A 16,239-nucleotide genomic window follows, 5' to 3' on the forward strand; every position below is an offset into this window, starting at 1 on the left:
CTCTACCTACTTGATCTACCCCCTAAAGTCAGAGTCCTAAGACTGTCATTAACTCTAACTTGTTTCCCCTCACACTTCTGCCCACCCTATCTAAGCATGAGGACTAGGCCAGCCCGCAGAGAATGAGCAGCGGACAGACAGCAACACAGGGTCATACAACAGCAGGTGGTCCCGCCTACTCCATGCCCTTGTTCTCAGCTGCCCTGCACACTGGAGAGAAGAGCCAATATCTGCCAGTTAATCTTGCCCAGGCCCCACCAGACTCCATGCAGGCACACGGTGCCTTCTCATCAGCAAGGGAAGAAGGAACATCATTTGTAAGCAAAAGCAGGGAGTGAGCCTCAGAAACAAGTTGTAAAAAAGGCTTCTTTATTGAGAGCAGCGAGTGTAAAAAAAACAAAAACAAAAACAAAACAAACAAAAAACAACAATAAAAGTGTGAGGCAGGGGTGGCCCAACCTCCCCCTCTCCTCCAGGGGCCCACCCCTTCCTCCCATACCCACCCACCCCACGCTGCAATTACATACAAAAGCCGCCCAGGGTGCATACAAAAAGGGCGGGTTATATAGTGTTAAAAGCTCCTGAAAACTCCTTCATCTGCCAGGCACTTAGGATGAGGAAAGGAGAGATGGGTGAGGGGAAGGATGGGTCTGGGTCAATGTGCACAAATCCACGTGGGGAGGACTCACTTGCTGTGTCCTCCATAATCCTGGTCTAGACCCCCAGTTGGGACCCGTGGGCCAAGAGACTCCTCGGCTCTGTGTGCCCAGAACTTGAGTATATTAAGGAAGTTCCCCCAAACCCAGGCCATCCCCAACCTAGCCCTCCCCAGGCAGAGTTGGCAGGTGAGTGGCACAGCTGAACCTGGTCAAGGAGAGAAGTTGCAGGCCAGAAATTGGGGTTACCTGAGGCACCCACATGTCCCTGATGGGGAAAGGGGTGGCAGAGAAAGCTGCCCAGCCCAAGGCCCTAGTCACCCAGTCTGGGTCCAAATCGGCCTCCTCAAGAGCTGAGGGTGAGGAAGAGGAGGAAAGCCCAGGTCCTGCGCAGACCTCAGCAATGCCTGTGGTGCTATGGCATGGGCCCCAGGGCTCAGGAGGACAGAGATCTTGCCCGTCATGCTGCAGGCTCCCCTCAAGAGGTGTCCTCCTCTGCCCACGCCATCCTGAGGCACAGCCTGCTGGGCTCCCTCCTCACGGCTTGCTGTCCGCGGGGCTGTCTCCCAGGGTGTTGGCGATCTCACTGAAGGAGGGCCGGTCCTTGGGGCTGAGAGCCCAGCAGCGCTGCATCAGCCGGTAGAGCTTGGAAGGGCAGCCCTCAGGCTGTGGAAGTCTAGCCTTCCCAGCCTGCAAATCTGTAGGCAAGAGAGTGGATGAAGTGTTGGTCAAAACATTTAATGACCTGTCCAATACTTGGTGGAGCTCGCAGTTGCCACAAATAGCAACATGAGGATGACTCTGGGGGAGTGCTGGCTAGTGGTAGGTGGGCACGTGCAGCCAACAGATGACTCCCCCTACGCCCAGCTCACTCTGGCTGATAGAGCAGGGTCCATGCAGCACAGGCCCATGCATGGAGCCCAAGTGGGTTACCCCACAGGTGTCAGAGTGGCTGGAGTGGGCACTGGGGTGAGGGCTATTTACCAACCAATGTGAAAGCATTTCAGTATTTTAACAATCTGAGTGGTTGTATCTGTGTACCTGTTAACCACCAGCCCTGAGAGGGGAGGCAGGCTGAACTGGGCCAGGGGACCATCTGAAACCATCCCCCGGAATCATGGCTGCCTACCTGCCAGCACTTCATCATCTGCCTGCCCGTCATGGGGCATCTCTCCATGGGTGAACACTTCCCACATCAGCACTCCGAAGGCCCAAACATCGGACTTGGTGGAGAAGTCACCCTCCAAGATGGCCTCGGGGGACATCCAGCGCAGCGGCACCCAGGCCTGGCGGAAGTGGTAGTACTCACTGCAGGAGAGAAGCAACATAGGGATGGGGGTGGGGCAGAGGACACAGCCTGGTGGCCCAGCCTCATCCCACATCTGGGACTCATCCCCAGGCTACTTCGAGGCACCCAGAGAAATTGGTAATATGAATTCTGAGCATGGGAGTACACTGGATGAAATCTAGAGGGACCACATGGGGTTTAATGGTTTAAAAATTCCATTAAGAATCAAACTAGGGCCGGGCGCTGTGGCTCACGCCTGTAATCCTAGCTCTTGGGAGGCCGAGGCGGGCGGATTGCTCAAGGTCAGGAGTTCAAAACCAGCCTGAGCAAGAGCGAGACCCCGTCTCTACTATAAATAGAAAGAAATTAATTGGCCAACTGATATATATATAAAAAATTAGCCGGGCATAGTGGCGCATGCCTGTAGTCCCAGCTACTCGGGAGGCTGAGGCAGAAGGATCACTGGAGCCCAGGAGTTTGAGGTTGCTGTGAGCTAGGCTGATGCCACGGCACTCACTCTAGCCTGGACAACAAAGCGAGACTCTGTCTCAAAAAAAAAAAAAAAAAAAAAAAAAAAAGAATCAAACTAGGACCGGGTGCGGTGGCCCACGCCTGTCATCCTAGCACTCTGGGAGGCCGAGGTGGGCGGATTGCTAGAGGTCAGGAGTTCAAAACCAGTCTGAGCAAGAGCGAGACCCCGTCTCTACTATAAATAGAAAGAAATTAATTGGCCAACTAATGTATATAGAAAAACTTAGCCGGGCATGGTGGCGCTGGCTTGTAGTCCCAGCTACTCGGGAGGCTGAGGCAGTAGGATTGCTTGAGCCCAGGAGTTTGAGGTTGCTGTGAGCTAGGCTGACGCCATAGCACTCACTCTAGCCTGGGCAACAAAGTGAGACTCTGTCTCAAAAAAAAAAAAAAATCAAACTGGCTAAATGTTAATAGAAAAAAAAGCTAATAATCATTCATACTTTCTATATTGGTTTAAGAATGTGAAAAACAAGAACTCATTAAATGGAAAGAGCTTTATTAGTGATAAACCAAACATGAGTAAACAACAGTCAGACAAACAAGGGTGATTTGGAACTAGGGTGACTCAAAAGGAAATTCCTGGGAGGCATTATGTAGCATGGGTAGGCACTCCAGAACAATCTTAGACCATGAGTGCTGAGCTCTAAGTCTTGGGCTTGAAAATAATAATTACTTAATTCAGGTAGTTACAGAGGGATCCACACGAATAGTTAAACTATATACAAACTGTTACCAAGTTTTCCTTCTTATAAAAAAAGGTTTATATATCAGTGTAAGGCTGTGTTCAGAAAAAAAAAAAAAAAAAGGTTTATAATCTTTTATCACTAGAGAAAATTTATAGCTATCAGGGACTTACAGCCCACTGGCTGAGAAGGCTCTGCCCCTCCAGCTTTGTACTAAGCATGCACTAAAGCCCTTTCCCACACCCCCCAAACTTTATTTGCCCTCTAGGAAGGAGTGGGGAGCCCCCCTCCCACCCACGCCCTTTTACCTGTTGTAAACATCCTTGCTGAGGCCCAGGGCCGACACCTTCACCTGTCTCTGGGCGCTGACCAGGCAATTGCGAGCGGCCAAGTCCTTATGCACAAAGCGGTTGTTGGACAAGTGCTCCATGCCCAGGGCCACCTGGGTGCACAGGGCCACCTGGAGAGACAAAGGGGTCTGTCAGAGCAGCCCAGGACTAGGGGTCAAGGTGACCACCCTCAACACAACCCTTGATGAGGCCTCAATGCTATCAGTGTGCTGCTTAGGAAGCCCAGAAGCGTAACAGCCTCAGCTTCCTTCTCTGTAGAATGGGAGTAATAACTGTACCTCCCTGGGTTGTTTGAAGACTCAGTTAAATGAAATAAAGTGCTTGACATCACTCTGACACACATCAAGTGCTAGATAAGTGAGTGGCACACGGGGCTGGGTACCTACAAAGTAACCACTTGTTGAGTGAAAAATGACTGGGCAGAAATCATAGCTTACATCTTCATGGGTTCTTTTATTTTCACTTTAAAAGTCTGTATTTTCTACTAGTTGTATAAAACGTGTGTGTGTGTGTGTGTGTGTGTGTGTGTGTGTATGAAGGTACACAGAAGACACATGACCAGTTGCCTCCAAGGAAGACAGAAGTAGGGAAACTTTTGGCTTACATTTTTTTAAATTGTGAAAAAAACACAACCCAACAATGCTAGCCCCCCAGAAATTTTAATCATTGTGCTTGGTCTGTTTCTCATTATGAATATACCATACTTTAATCATTCTTACACCAACAGATATTTGGGTTCTTTCCAGTTTGGGGCTATTGAGAAAAGTGCTGCTATAAGTATTTTTATAGGTGTACACATGTATGAGTTTCTCTAAGATACCTGGGAGTGGGTCACAGAATGTGAATAACACTAGCTCTACAAAATAATGCCTATTTTCCAAAGTGTAAGAGAGTTGGAGAGATATTTCACTGACACTCTTTTTTGAATTTTTTTTTTTTTTTTTTTTGAGACAGAGTCTCGCTTTGTTGCCTAGGCTAGAGTGAGTGCCATGGCGTCAGCCTAGCTCACAGCAACCTCAAACTCCTGGGCTCAAGCGATCCCTCTGTCTCAGCCTCCCGCGTAGCTGGGACTACAGGCATGAGCCACCACGCCCGGCTAATTTTATATATATATTAGTTGGCCAATTAGTTTCTTTCTATTTATAGTAGAGACGGGGTCTCGCTCTTGCTCAGGCTGGTTTCGAACTCCCGACCTTGAGCAATCCACCCGCCTCAGCCTCCCAGAGAGCTAGGATTACAGGCGTGAGCCACCGCGCCCGGCCTCTTTTTTGAATTTTGAGCCATATGAATGTATTATATTATACAGTATGTATTAAATGTAATTACATTATATTAACATTTTAAAACTATATATTAATGCATTGAACAAGTAGTAATTGAAATGAAGCCAGGCATGGTGGCATGTGCCATAGTCCCAGATACTCTGGAGGCTGAGGCATTACATATACATATATGTAATGACTGTAGCAATCAGTTTATTACACAGATTAATCATTCTTGAATGCACAAGCTCCAGAGGAGCAATTGGGTCTTTAAACATACACAACTATTTCCATCAAATGAATTTTCATTCTGATATCCAAATAAACCTAAGCAGTTAAAAATATAAGAAAAAAAAAATAAGAGCTTTTAGCTATGTATTAACTGAGAAACCACATACAAACCAAAGAATGTGGGAGAAAGAGGGGCTGAAAGGCTGAAGGTGAACTGAGTGGGGAGTTGCTAAAGGCTTGGGAACAAAGGCCATCACACTTCATGTACTAATAGCTCTAATCCATTTAACTGCTGACCAGTTAAACTTAGACCTGAAAATACAGAATGTGGGGTAGAGTTTAATCTGGTTGGTCATAACCGTCACCTATGATATAGGTCCTTCAGAAAGAATTAAATACAGAAACAGCTTCATGTTCTTCACCTTGCTTTTTCTGTTTTGAGTTTAAATGGATTCTACTTAAAAACAATCTCCTACTGATCAGTCCATGGAGCTATTCTTCCCCATCCAAGCATACACCATACCTACCACCCCCCCCCCCACTAGCTTGTTATCCAAATTTAAGTCAACAAGGAAAGCTTTTAGTCTCATACTTAGGTTATACCTGGATAGCTGGCTTGTCACATGCACATATTTCTCTGATAGGAGGCCATGCTTGTACAGAAGTATAGTTCTTCTAGTTTGTTCTTCCAAGTACGTACAATATGCAGCACTGCTGTGTCAGGTAAAGGTGCACAGTGGAAGATGAAGTATGGGCTTACAGAGAGCAGTCAAATGGAAATCAAAAGGACTTTCTCTGAGTTCCCCTATTATTTGTAGAGGTTATCCAATAATGCCTTTAATTACGTCACATGCTTCTCAAGTCCATTCCTGAGCTATTTTGTTGTACTTTTCTCTGTTTTCACAGATTTGAGCAATGGATTGGGATCCCACAATAGAGAACAGAAAGCCAAGAGTACTTTTGAAATGGTGTTGGAGATCACTGTGATTGTAGAATTATCAGGACAGATGCTGCTGTTACTATTAATTTTTGGATGATAAATTCTTATTATAAATGCAACCTTGGGTGGTTTGAAGGGTTAATCTGTTGGGAAATGAATTGTAAAAAAAAAAATACTCCAGCCTGCTAGGAACGTCATTTGGCCCCATTATTGTAGCTTGCCAGTGGAACGCATCTCCAATAGAACCTAATGAACGCTGTTCTGTGGGATCCTGTGCCAGATTATTCAAAGGCTTTTCCTCAGCTTTCTTATGCACTGGCCGGTGACAGCCCTGCGTGCCCCACTGCCTCCTCTGGTAGTTTGCTAACTATGATCACAGCCTGTTAGTATGCCATGAAACCAAATTAATAATTTTTTTTTTTTTTTTTTTTTGAGACAGAGAGTCTCACTGTGTTGCCCAGGCTAGAGTGCCGTGGCATCAGCCTAGCTCACAGCAACCTCAAACTTCTGGGGGCTCAAGCGATCCTTCTGCCTCAGCTTCCCCAGTAGCTGGGACTACAGGCATGCGCCACCATGCCCGGCTAATTTTTTCTATATATTTTTAGTTGGCCAATTAATTTATTTCTATTTTTAGTAGAGATGGGGTCTTGTTCTTGCTCACACTGGTTTCGAACTCCTGACCTCAAGCAATCCGCCCACCCTGGCCTCCCAGAGTGCTAGGATTACAGGCGTGAGCCACCATGTCCGGCCAAAATTAGTGAATCTTAACTAGCATTAAAAAAAAAGAAAGAAATGGAATAGAAAAATATCAGAGTATATATATATAAAATACACATAGTAAGGGTATCATTCATGAAACTTTTCATTTTTTAAAATATATGCATATGTATGTGTTGGATTATGATGTAAAGTGTACTTTTTGCTACTGCGAGTCTCAGTAGAAAAAGTTTAAAAAACAATGGTCTAGGCCAGACATGGTGGCTCATGCCAGTAATCCTAGCACTTTAGGAGGCCAAGGTGAGAGGATAGCTTCAAGACCACCCTGGGCAACATAGCGAAATCCCATCTCTAAAAAAAATTTTTTTTAAATGTTTTTATTAAATTAGCCAGGTGTGGTAGCCCAGGCCTGTAGTAGTCCCAACTACTCATGAGGCTGAGGCAAGAGCATTGCTTCAGCCCAGGAGCTATGATCAGACTACTGCATTCTAGCCTGTGCGACAGGGTGAGACCCTGTCTCAAAACAAAACAAAACAAAACCCAACAACAGTGGTCTAAACTTGTGCCATCAATACAGTAGTCACTAGCCCCATGTGGCTATTTATTTATTTATTTATTTTAAATTTTTTTTAATTTTTTGAGACAGAGTCTCACTTTGTTGCCCAGGCTAGAGTGCCATGGTATCAGCCTAGCTCACAGCAACCTCAAACTCCTGGGCTAAAATGATCCTCCTGCCTCAGCCTCCCGAGTATCTGGGACTACCAGCATGCACCACCATGCCTGGCTAATTCTTTCCATATATTTTTAGTTGTCCAGCTAATTTCTTTCTATTTTTTTAGTAGAGACAGGGTCTCTCGCTCTTGCTCAGGCTGGTCTTGAACTCCTGAGCTCAAACAATCCACCCACCTCGGCCTCCCAGAGTGCTAGGATTACAAGTGTGAGCCCCCATGCCCGGGCCCCCCATGTGGCTATTTAAATTTAAGTTATTAAAGGCCAAGCAGGGTGGCTCGCCTATAATCCTAGCACTCTGGGAGGCCAAGGCAGGAGGATGGCTTGAGGTCAAGAGTTCAAGACCAGCCTGAGCAAGAGTGAGACCCCATCTCTACTAAAGATAGAAAAAATTAGCAGGCATGGTAGCACATGCCTGTAGTCCCAGCTACTCGGGAGGTTGAGGCAGAAGGATTGCTTAAGCCCAGGAGTTGGAGGTTACAATGAGCTACGATGACTCCACTGTACTCTAGCCTGGGTGACAGAAAGAGATTCCGTCTTAAAAAAAAAAAAAATTAATTTAGATAGATAGTGAATAAATTAAGTAATTAATTTGATTAAAATAATAAAACTTAAATTTCAGTTCATTAGTTGCTCTAGCCACATTCCAAGTGCACAATAGCCACATGAGGCTAGTGATGACCGTATTGGCAAGCACAGATATGGAACATTTCCGTCATCATAGGAAGCTCTGTTAGAGTGCAGTGATCTAAACCACCACAAGACCAGACTTATCCTCACGCCCAGTGTACTGACTGGCACTGCATTAACGCAGCGGTGCTAAATGAACGACACCATCAGAGCTGGGAAAAATCTCTTCTTGGTGTATTTATCAAAAGTAAAGACACAAAATCTCGGAGAGTTTCCAACCAAATATGTTTAACAAAATGAGGAGGGTTAAAGAAGAGGTCAGGGCCAAGCGTGGTGGCTCACACTTGTAATGATAGCACTTTGGGAGGCCGAGGTGAGAGGCCTGCTTGAGGCCAGGAGTTTGAGACCAGTCTGAGCAACATCTTGAGACTGCCATCTGTACAAAATATTAAAAAAATTAGCCAGGCATGGTGACACATGCCTATAGTCCCAGCTACCAACTACCTGGGAGGCTGAGGCAGGAGGATTGCTTGAGGTTACAGGAGTATGAGGTTACAGTGAGCTATGATGATGCCATTGAACTCTAGCCAGGGCAACAGAGTAAGACTCTCTCTCTCTCTCTCTCTCTCTCTCTCTCTCTCACACACACACACACACACACACACACACACAAAGGTCTGGCTGGATAGGTTGGCCAGGATTATCAAGCCCCTCAGGGTACAGGGTGGGACCCGGGGTCTCCATAGGAAAGTAGAGGCTACATGCATGAAATAACCCCTGGAGTGCGCCAAGTGCCACTCACTGGTGGTAAAAGGACCAGATGACCACTGAAGTGGTCATCATAAACAGGGCCAACTCTATTTCAGACTTCAATACCCTAGGGCATTGTCCAGACTATCTGTAAGTGGGAGACCAAGGCTTTGGTAATGTGCCTTCATCAGACCTGTAGTTTCCCCCAGCCTGCACTCCCTGATCTGACTCACAGGCCAAACAATCTGCTGCTAGACAAGGGAAACAGAAGAAGGTGGACGGCATGGTGACTAACTTGCTTTCTTTCTAGAGAGGCAGTGCCCCTGGAAACACTGGCTAAGTGAGGACAGTAAAAGGGAATTCTGTTAGACCCAAGCCAATTACGCGATTCCTTGCTACTGGGCAAGATGCCATTAGATTCACCAGATTAATTCTCAACTACTGACTGTTATAAAGACCTGTTCTTTGGTAAAGACCAGATCTACCCTTTCCTTTCCAACTGTAATACCCCAAGGGCTTGCCCAGGTTCTGGCTAACCCACTCTGACACAACGAGCTTTTCTTATAACAGGCATTCTGTTTCCTGCCATGGCATCTGACTGCATAAACCATGGCCCACCAGGTGTGCTAAGCTGATCCTACCCCTCAGTGTGTCACTAGCTTGCAGGTGACCCACGGAGCTATCACAGGTTGCAGTTCTCTGCTGTGCGTTCTCTGACATCAACTTATCAGCTACTCTAAAAGGCACTACCTACAATTACGCTAACACCCAGAGCTCATGTCTTTGATTTCTATCACTATCCCACTGCTATCTGGGTTTCCCCTCAGCCCACCCATGCCAAGCATGGTACCCTTTAAATACTTAACTTTTCCTCCTTCCATTCCCATAGGTCCTAGACTATAAAGTGACAGAGTATCTGGCTACATTATTAGTACAAGAAAGTAGCTACAAGTTTTAGTACATCTTTCCCAAGAATTTTCATTTTCACAGAATCCCCAGAAGCAGTATTTTTCAAACTGGTGACCAAGACTCACATGGGTCTTGAAACAAATTTAGTGAATTAAAAAAAGAGAGAGAGAGAACATAGTAAGAAATATCAAGTGCATCAAATACAGTGTTGTGAAACTTTAATTTTAGTTATATGTGAGTGTGTGTGTGTGTGCACTCTAGGTCATGAGTAAAATGCATTTTTTTAAGAGATGCAGGTTGCACAGGCTGGCCTTAAACTCCTGGGCTCAGGAGTAGCTAGTCCTATAGGCATGCACCAGCTCCCCTGGCTTAAAATGCATTTCTTACAAGGGATCCTAGTCAATGAACATTTCAAAGCCACTAGTCTCCATCAGGGCTCTTTGAATTTTAATGAGCTTAAGAATCAACTAGAAAGTTTGTTTGAAAACTTCAGGCCCTCCACTCTCAAATATTCTGATTTCCTCATTCTGAGTTATGGTCCAGAAATCTGCATTTTTTTAAAAAAAAAAGCGCAACTTCTCCATCTGATGCAGAATATTGTCCTTGGAGAGTGTGGGACCCAACTTATTAAAGCTCCCCCATCAAAGTTAACGTGATGGCAAAAAGAAAAAAAAAAAAAAAAACAGCATGGAAAAGATGTTTAGCAAAGGTGGTAATGAATTTCAGTCGAATAGGGTCCCTCAGGTCACATGACAGAGGTAACTGACTTCCTATCAGCCAGTCTACGTCCTGTCCCAACCAGAGAAACCTACCTTGACTCCCATTTCTCCTAAAGCCATCCCCTTCCTGCCATTCAACTACTTCCTGTCCTTAAAAACTGAACTCAAATGGTTTTCTCTACCAGGAAACATTCTTTGTTACCACAACTGTCTGTCCACCTAAGGACATGGATGTCTTCAACATCTCTAATTTATGCCTCCCTACTCCCTTTCATGTCTTACAAGTTTATAAGGCACATGCCATGCTCATTCACCTAATCTCCCCCACCAGATCATCCCATTCTGGCCTAAGGACAGAATGCTTCTCAGTTTCAATTTTGCATTACCAAGGGCCCTCAGGGCCACACCTGGCTCAGTTAAAATCAGCTTGCTCTCTGAGTGTCCTAATTTATGAGTTGTTTGGTCCTAAAATACCACCTAGCTGGTGTAGCATGTCCCATCCTGTGGCTTATCACCTTCTATCGCCACTGCAGACACTTCCTGCAGCTCCACAGGGATGGAAGCAGGGGCGTGATGTCAGGGGCCTAGGTCACTTGCCCTGCCTGAGCCTTAGTAAATTCTGGGAGCCAGCCTGAAGGGCACAGAGCTGCTTCCCCAGAGAGATCAGGGGGCAGTCAGGGTCCCATTCACCTGACTGATCAGCCAGCCACACCTTTCTGCTCTGCCTCCAGAGGCTGTGACCTGGGTCAGCCTACAAGGCAAGGAAATGGTCCCCCAGGAAGAAGGGCCCTAGCAGTCTCTGCCTACCCTGCTCCAAGGTCCAATTTGCTGCCAGCTTGGAAGCAGAGTGCCCAGTCATGTGGAAGGAAGTGGATCCCTTTCAGAGGGGCAAGGGAGAGTGGGTGTGGGCAGGAATAGCCTGAGGGAAGAAAGAAGAGGCTGGCCTGTAGTAAACCTCAGGCACTGGGAATGTATAGACTGGGGTGGCAGGGGGTAGCAGGCATGCTTTCCCCTTGTCACTGTTTCAACTGAGGTCTGCTCCACCAAGGGGCCCCTGCCAGGGCTCTGTGCCCAGAAGGCAGGAGGAAAATCAGAAGGAAATGCTGGGCAGCTCACCGCCCAAGTGAGAGTGAAAGGTGAAGACCACAGAGGAAACCTGGGCAGCCCATTCACAGATCGCTGAAGAAACACACCCAGGCCCACACCCAACTCAGCGAGCCCTGGGCTCCCGCTGGTTGCTGCTTCTCCGGCTCAGGGCTCGCTGCAGGCGAGCAGGTGTCCTGCCTCAGTGGAAGCTCCTGCTCCAGAAGCAAGGGCCAAGGGCCAAAGGCCATGTACGTGAACCCAACATGGCAATACAAAGCCACGTCTGGGCTACATGACCTGGGACAGGCCACTTAACCTCTCTAAGCCTCAATTTCTTTGTCTACAAAATAGGGATAGTAACATATATTTCAGAGGACCACTATGACAATTAAAATAACACATGTGAAGTACTTACTTACCGTAGGGCCTGGACCACAGGGAGCTCTCCGTAAGTGGCACCTCTATTACTATGACAGCCCTTGTTTCTGGCCCACCCTGGGCGTGCTCTTCCTCCTTCCTTCCCTCCCTGCCCTCACCTTCTGCTTGGTGCTGAGGGGCTGTGACTTCAATTTTTCATCCTTGCTCTTGGAAATCCTCAGGAACTGTTTGAGGTCTCCCTAAGGGAAAAGCCAATCATTTGTGTCAGGTCAGAGCCCGGCCATTGGCTCTAAAGCACCAAACCAAGCAGGTGCTCACACAGGTCCTGCCCAGGGAGGCAGTGGGCAGCTCTGATCTGAACGCCCACAGCAGCCTGGACCTTCTTGCTGTGGGGAAAGTCCACAAGAAATGCAGGAATTAAAAAAATATATAAGAGATGACTCCTAGAAGATCTCTCAGTCAGAAAGAGGAGACTTGTCACTCCTACCCTCAGGGGTACCCCTAGACAAGTGGGGTGAAAAAGCCCTTGCACTCAGTGACCAAGAGGAAAACACAGGCCCCTACCCTTTGTCCTCACCCATCCCCTGTCCTCCAGGGGTTTATAATGTAACAGACAGAAAGGAACAGAGGCCAGCACCAGCAGCAGAGACCGGCATAAAGCAAAGCACTTGCTAATGGAAAGACTGAGAGTGACTCCTCTCTCCCCGCTCTGCCCCAGAGCTAGGGATTTGAGAAGCAGCAGCTTGAAGATCAAGGGGGTCAGAGCCTGGACTAGCTGGGGAATGAAGAAGGGGCAGCTCTCAGAACGACAACCTGAGTGGAGAGAGGAAGGCTGGTGGCTGCACTAACTCTTGTGCCACACATGGCACTGGGATGCCAGGAAGGGAAGAAGGAAAGCCGGGTTCTGCTAAGTTTATTTTCAAGTGGGGACAAGCCTTGGGGAGGAAAAAATTAGAAATCAAAGAAAATCAGAGTAAGAACACTGGAAGGCATCCACGCAGTGTGCGACGTTGAGATGCCCCAGGACTCAGAACTAACCCCCAGACACAGACAGGAAAGAAGGGGTGCTGACGAAGGAGAAGCAAGCATCAGAGAGCTGGGAGGGCAGGAAGCTGAGCACCTCAAGGTGGCAACAGCAGGCAGGTAGAGGTTTAGGTTGAGACCACACGAGAGAAGGTTTCCATGGTGCCCCAGCCCCATCAGACACCGCCCTGCCCGAGACCCCCAGGTGCCCTGCCCCCAGCATACCAGGTCCACATACTCCAGCACCATGTAGTGGGGCTCGGCCTCCCGGCACAGCCCCAGGAGCCGCACCACGTTGGCGTGGTTCAGCTTCCCAAACATCTCGAACTCTCTCCGGAAGTCCAGCTGCTGCTGCTCGTCCTTGCTCTGCAGGCTCTTCACCAGCACCAGGGTCTCCGCCACGCCCTCCTCCAAGCCCTGAGCCTTCGCCAGGAACACCTCCCCAAACTCGCCTTTCCCTGCAGGTGCAAGTCGGGGTCAGCAGGCTGCCCACACCCAAGAGGGGATTCCCCTGACTTGGGGGAGGTGCACAGCCTCTCCTATGTGGGGGGCGGGGTCTTTGCTCCATCCCACGCACCTGGCTGGGCACTAGCCTTGCCGTCTGCTGTGTGACTCCTGCCCCTCCCTGGCCTTCAGTGTCTCCAGTAGGAAAATAAAGGGATTGGTCTAATATCCAGCATTTCCCAAAAGGTGGTTTGTGTGAGATTTTTTGGTGGCCCATGATAAACATGTCTTAATAGTTTCATGTTTGGATATATGCTATGAAAAAATTTATCTAGCACAAACCCGTAATGTCTCACATTTTTTCCTAGAACAAAGCTAACTTAAGTTAAAAAGAAAAAAAGGAGTCAACTCAAATAAAATATCAAGTAAATAATACTATAGGTAGTACACGGGAATGACAAATCTGGTCCAGGGTGTGTGAATGGGGACACTCTGGATGAGAGCCCTATTTATGGTCCCCTCCACCTCTAACATTCCAGGCTTCAGGGACTTCAGAGCCGCCAGCCCGTAATACAACCTCAAGACAGAACCAGTGACCTGCAGTTAAGCAGGGAAAGCTACAGTCAGGGCGACATACCCAGTGTGGTGATGGGCTGCAGGGTGGCCCGGGGAAAGTGCATCTTATCACTTGTGCTGTGCCGTTTGTTGGCAGCTGCAGGGCCGGAGCCCAAGCTGGTCAAGGCCACTTCTTCTTGGATCTCTGCTGAGGGCTGCCCATTCTGCAAAGGCCCACCTGGGAAGAAGGGGCACCCAGAGAGCGTCAAGATGAGACCTGACACTCTGGCCACGGGGGACCTCAGTTCTCCCCCTCAACCCTCCACTCTCGCTAAGACAGGTCCAATCACAGTGTTCCACATGAAAGGGCTGGTAAATTGATGAACTGATGGGGCTGGGGGTGAAGGGAAATGGGGATCCCTTAGGCGCAAGATCACTTATTGATGCAGCCGATTACAACTCTGACATGGAACAGACTGCAGAAGTCTGCACGCCATCCCTACATAGGGATTTGTTTTCATGGGGCCTCCTATTGGACAAAGCTCTAAGTAGGCACAAAGGGAAAATAACACCAAGGGAGACTCAACCCCTGTTCCTGAACACCTAAGCCAATAGGAGAGATCCAGCAATACCCCAGGAAGCTCCCACTCAAGGAAGGGGGGTGGGAGGAGGGAAGCAGATTGCCCGTGGGGGAACTCCCGGACTAATGGCGAGAGACAAAATGTGCAACAGAAACATGTATACATACACTAATTATACCTGTGGTTTAGTGCTAAGAGGAGGAAAAGGTAGGAAATCATAGGAAGCTGGTCCAAGAGGCTCCAGTAAGGAAGTCTTGAGCCAGGCTGCTCAGAAGCCAAAGCCCTGGGAAGTGGCCACTGCAGGGCTTCCAGCGAGGGGTAGAGCAGCCCCAGCTCCCAGATCCAGCACCAGCCACCCATTTCCTGAGTGCTGCAGCTGTCTCCCCCGTGGCTGCGGGGGGGCACTCAGCTCCTGCCGGAGGGGTAGGGGGATCCCCTCCCGCCTCGAGGGGGCCCCTCACCATTGAGGCACTCCATCTCTGGCTCCTCGCCCTCAGGCTGCTTCTGCAGGCGCTTGGCTTTGCATCGCTTCTTGCAGTAGAACATGAGGCCCAGCACAGCGATGATGTACGCCACAGCAGCGCCCACCGACAGCCCGATGGTCTGGATCATCTTGTAGGGGAGAGAGCTGCCCGGGCCCTCCGACTCCTCCAGAACAGGCTTGTCTGAGAGATACACAGATGGCTCTGGCCAGGGGCTGCTGGAGTTTCTCTCCTAACCCCTCTCCACCCCACATATAGGACAACTTCCCAGACACAGAGACCTGGGAGGGTCACCACCTTTACTGGCTAGCAGGTCCCGGTGCCCCAGCAAGGTCACAGGGAAGGCTGTGAAGGAGAAAGCCGAGATTCCTAAGCTGCGGTGCATCAGTACCCGAGACAGGGGACTCGAGTAAAAACACACCTGTCAGGGCACCACCATAAAACCACATTATTTGCTAACAAGCTTCCTAAGTGGCTTGATATTGTGAGTCAGGCCCCAAAGAGCAGCATTTGGGAACTTCTCGTTTAGAATCCCAGCCACTGCCTGGCACAGTGCCTATATCTGTAGAAAGGGCTTCTAATGGCTATAGAAAGAGGTCCCTGGGAAAAAAAAAAAAAAAAGAAAGAGGTCCCTGGAGTCATTAGGGGAACGGAAGGAGAAAGGCCAAAGGGGAGACCAGGCAAGATACCCCAACATCCACACACACCCCAATGGTTCCAACCAAGGGACTTTTTCATTTCATTTTTGTCTGTTTAAACTGCCACACAATACTTTCTCTAGAAAAACAATTCTGCTGCTAAACCAAAAAAGTTTCAGAACCTCTCATTTAAACCACCTTCACCTTACATAGGCAGAAACAAGTCCCCAGAGGGGAAATAATTTCCCCAAGGGCACAGAGCTAGTTAGCAGGAGAGGCCGGACCTGGAGGGCTGGTTATCAGAGAAGCCCAGCACAGGGCATTTTACTTCGCACATCATTCTCTCTGGCCTCCAGGCCAAAGGAACCTTGTCCCGCTGCGCCCTGACCTGATCCCTCCACACACACCCAGCAGTATGCGTGTGGCTGCTGCAGGAGACCTGGGAGGAAGGATTGTAGGAAGGGAACATGCCCCCCAACACACACTCTCCAGCCACGAATGTTAAATAAAAGACAGCCCAGCTCTAAGCAAGGACTCAGTGCAATCCCCTCCCCTATCACAGAAATGGTTTAAATGCCTTTTGTGTTCAAGGGCTGATGAGTACGAGGTGAGAAAAAAGTCTGGTTCCAGCACATCCTGTGTGGGACGCCCCTCCCC

General features: G+C 48.4%; 1 protein-coding gene across 1 annotated transcript in view; it reads right to left on the reverse strand.

Annotated features, from left to right (window-relative positions):
• Positions 1-245: 245 nt before the first annotated feature.
• PTK7 (protein tyrosine kinase 7 (inactive)) overlaps positions 246-16,239 on the reverse strand; it is a 61,541-nt gene continuing 45,547 nt past the window's right edge. Inside the window, exons 14-20 of the mRNA XM_012773142.2 lie at positions 14,924-15,127; positions 13,964-14,119; positions 13,108-13,340; positions 12,018-12,098; positions 3,467-3,618; positions 1,786-1,964; positions 246-1,354 (exon numbers count right to left, since the gene is read on the reverse strand). Coding sequence (XP_012628596.2) covers positions 1,194-1,354; positions 1,786-1,964; positions 3,467-3,618; positions 12,018-12,098; positions 13,108-13,340; positions 13,964-14,119; positions 14,924-15,127 — 1,166 coding nt within the window. The 3' untranslated portion in view covers positions 246-1,193. The remainder of the gene's footprint in view (positions 1,355-1,785; positions 1,965-3,466; positions 3,619-12,017; positions 12,099-13,107; positions 13,341-13,963; positions 14,120-14,923; positions 15,128-16,239) is intronic.

This window comes from Microcebus murinus, chromosome 5, assembly GCF_040939455.1.
Source record: "Microcebus murinus isolate Inina chromosome 5, M.murinus_Inina_mat1.0, whole genome shotgun sequence".
In the NCBI taxonomy this organism is placed as follows: domain Eukaryota; kingdom Metazoa; phylum Chordata; class Mammalia; order Primates; family Cheirogaleidae; genus Microcebus; species Microcebus murinus.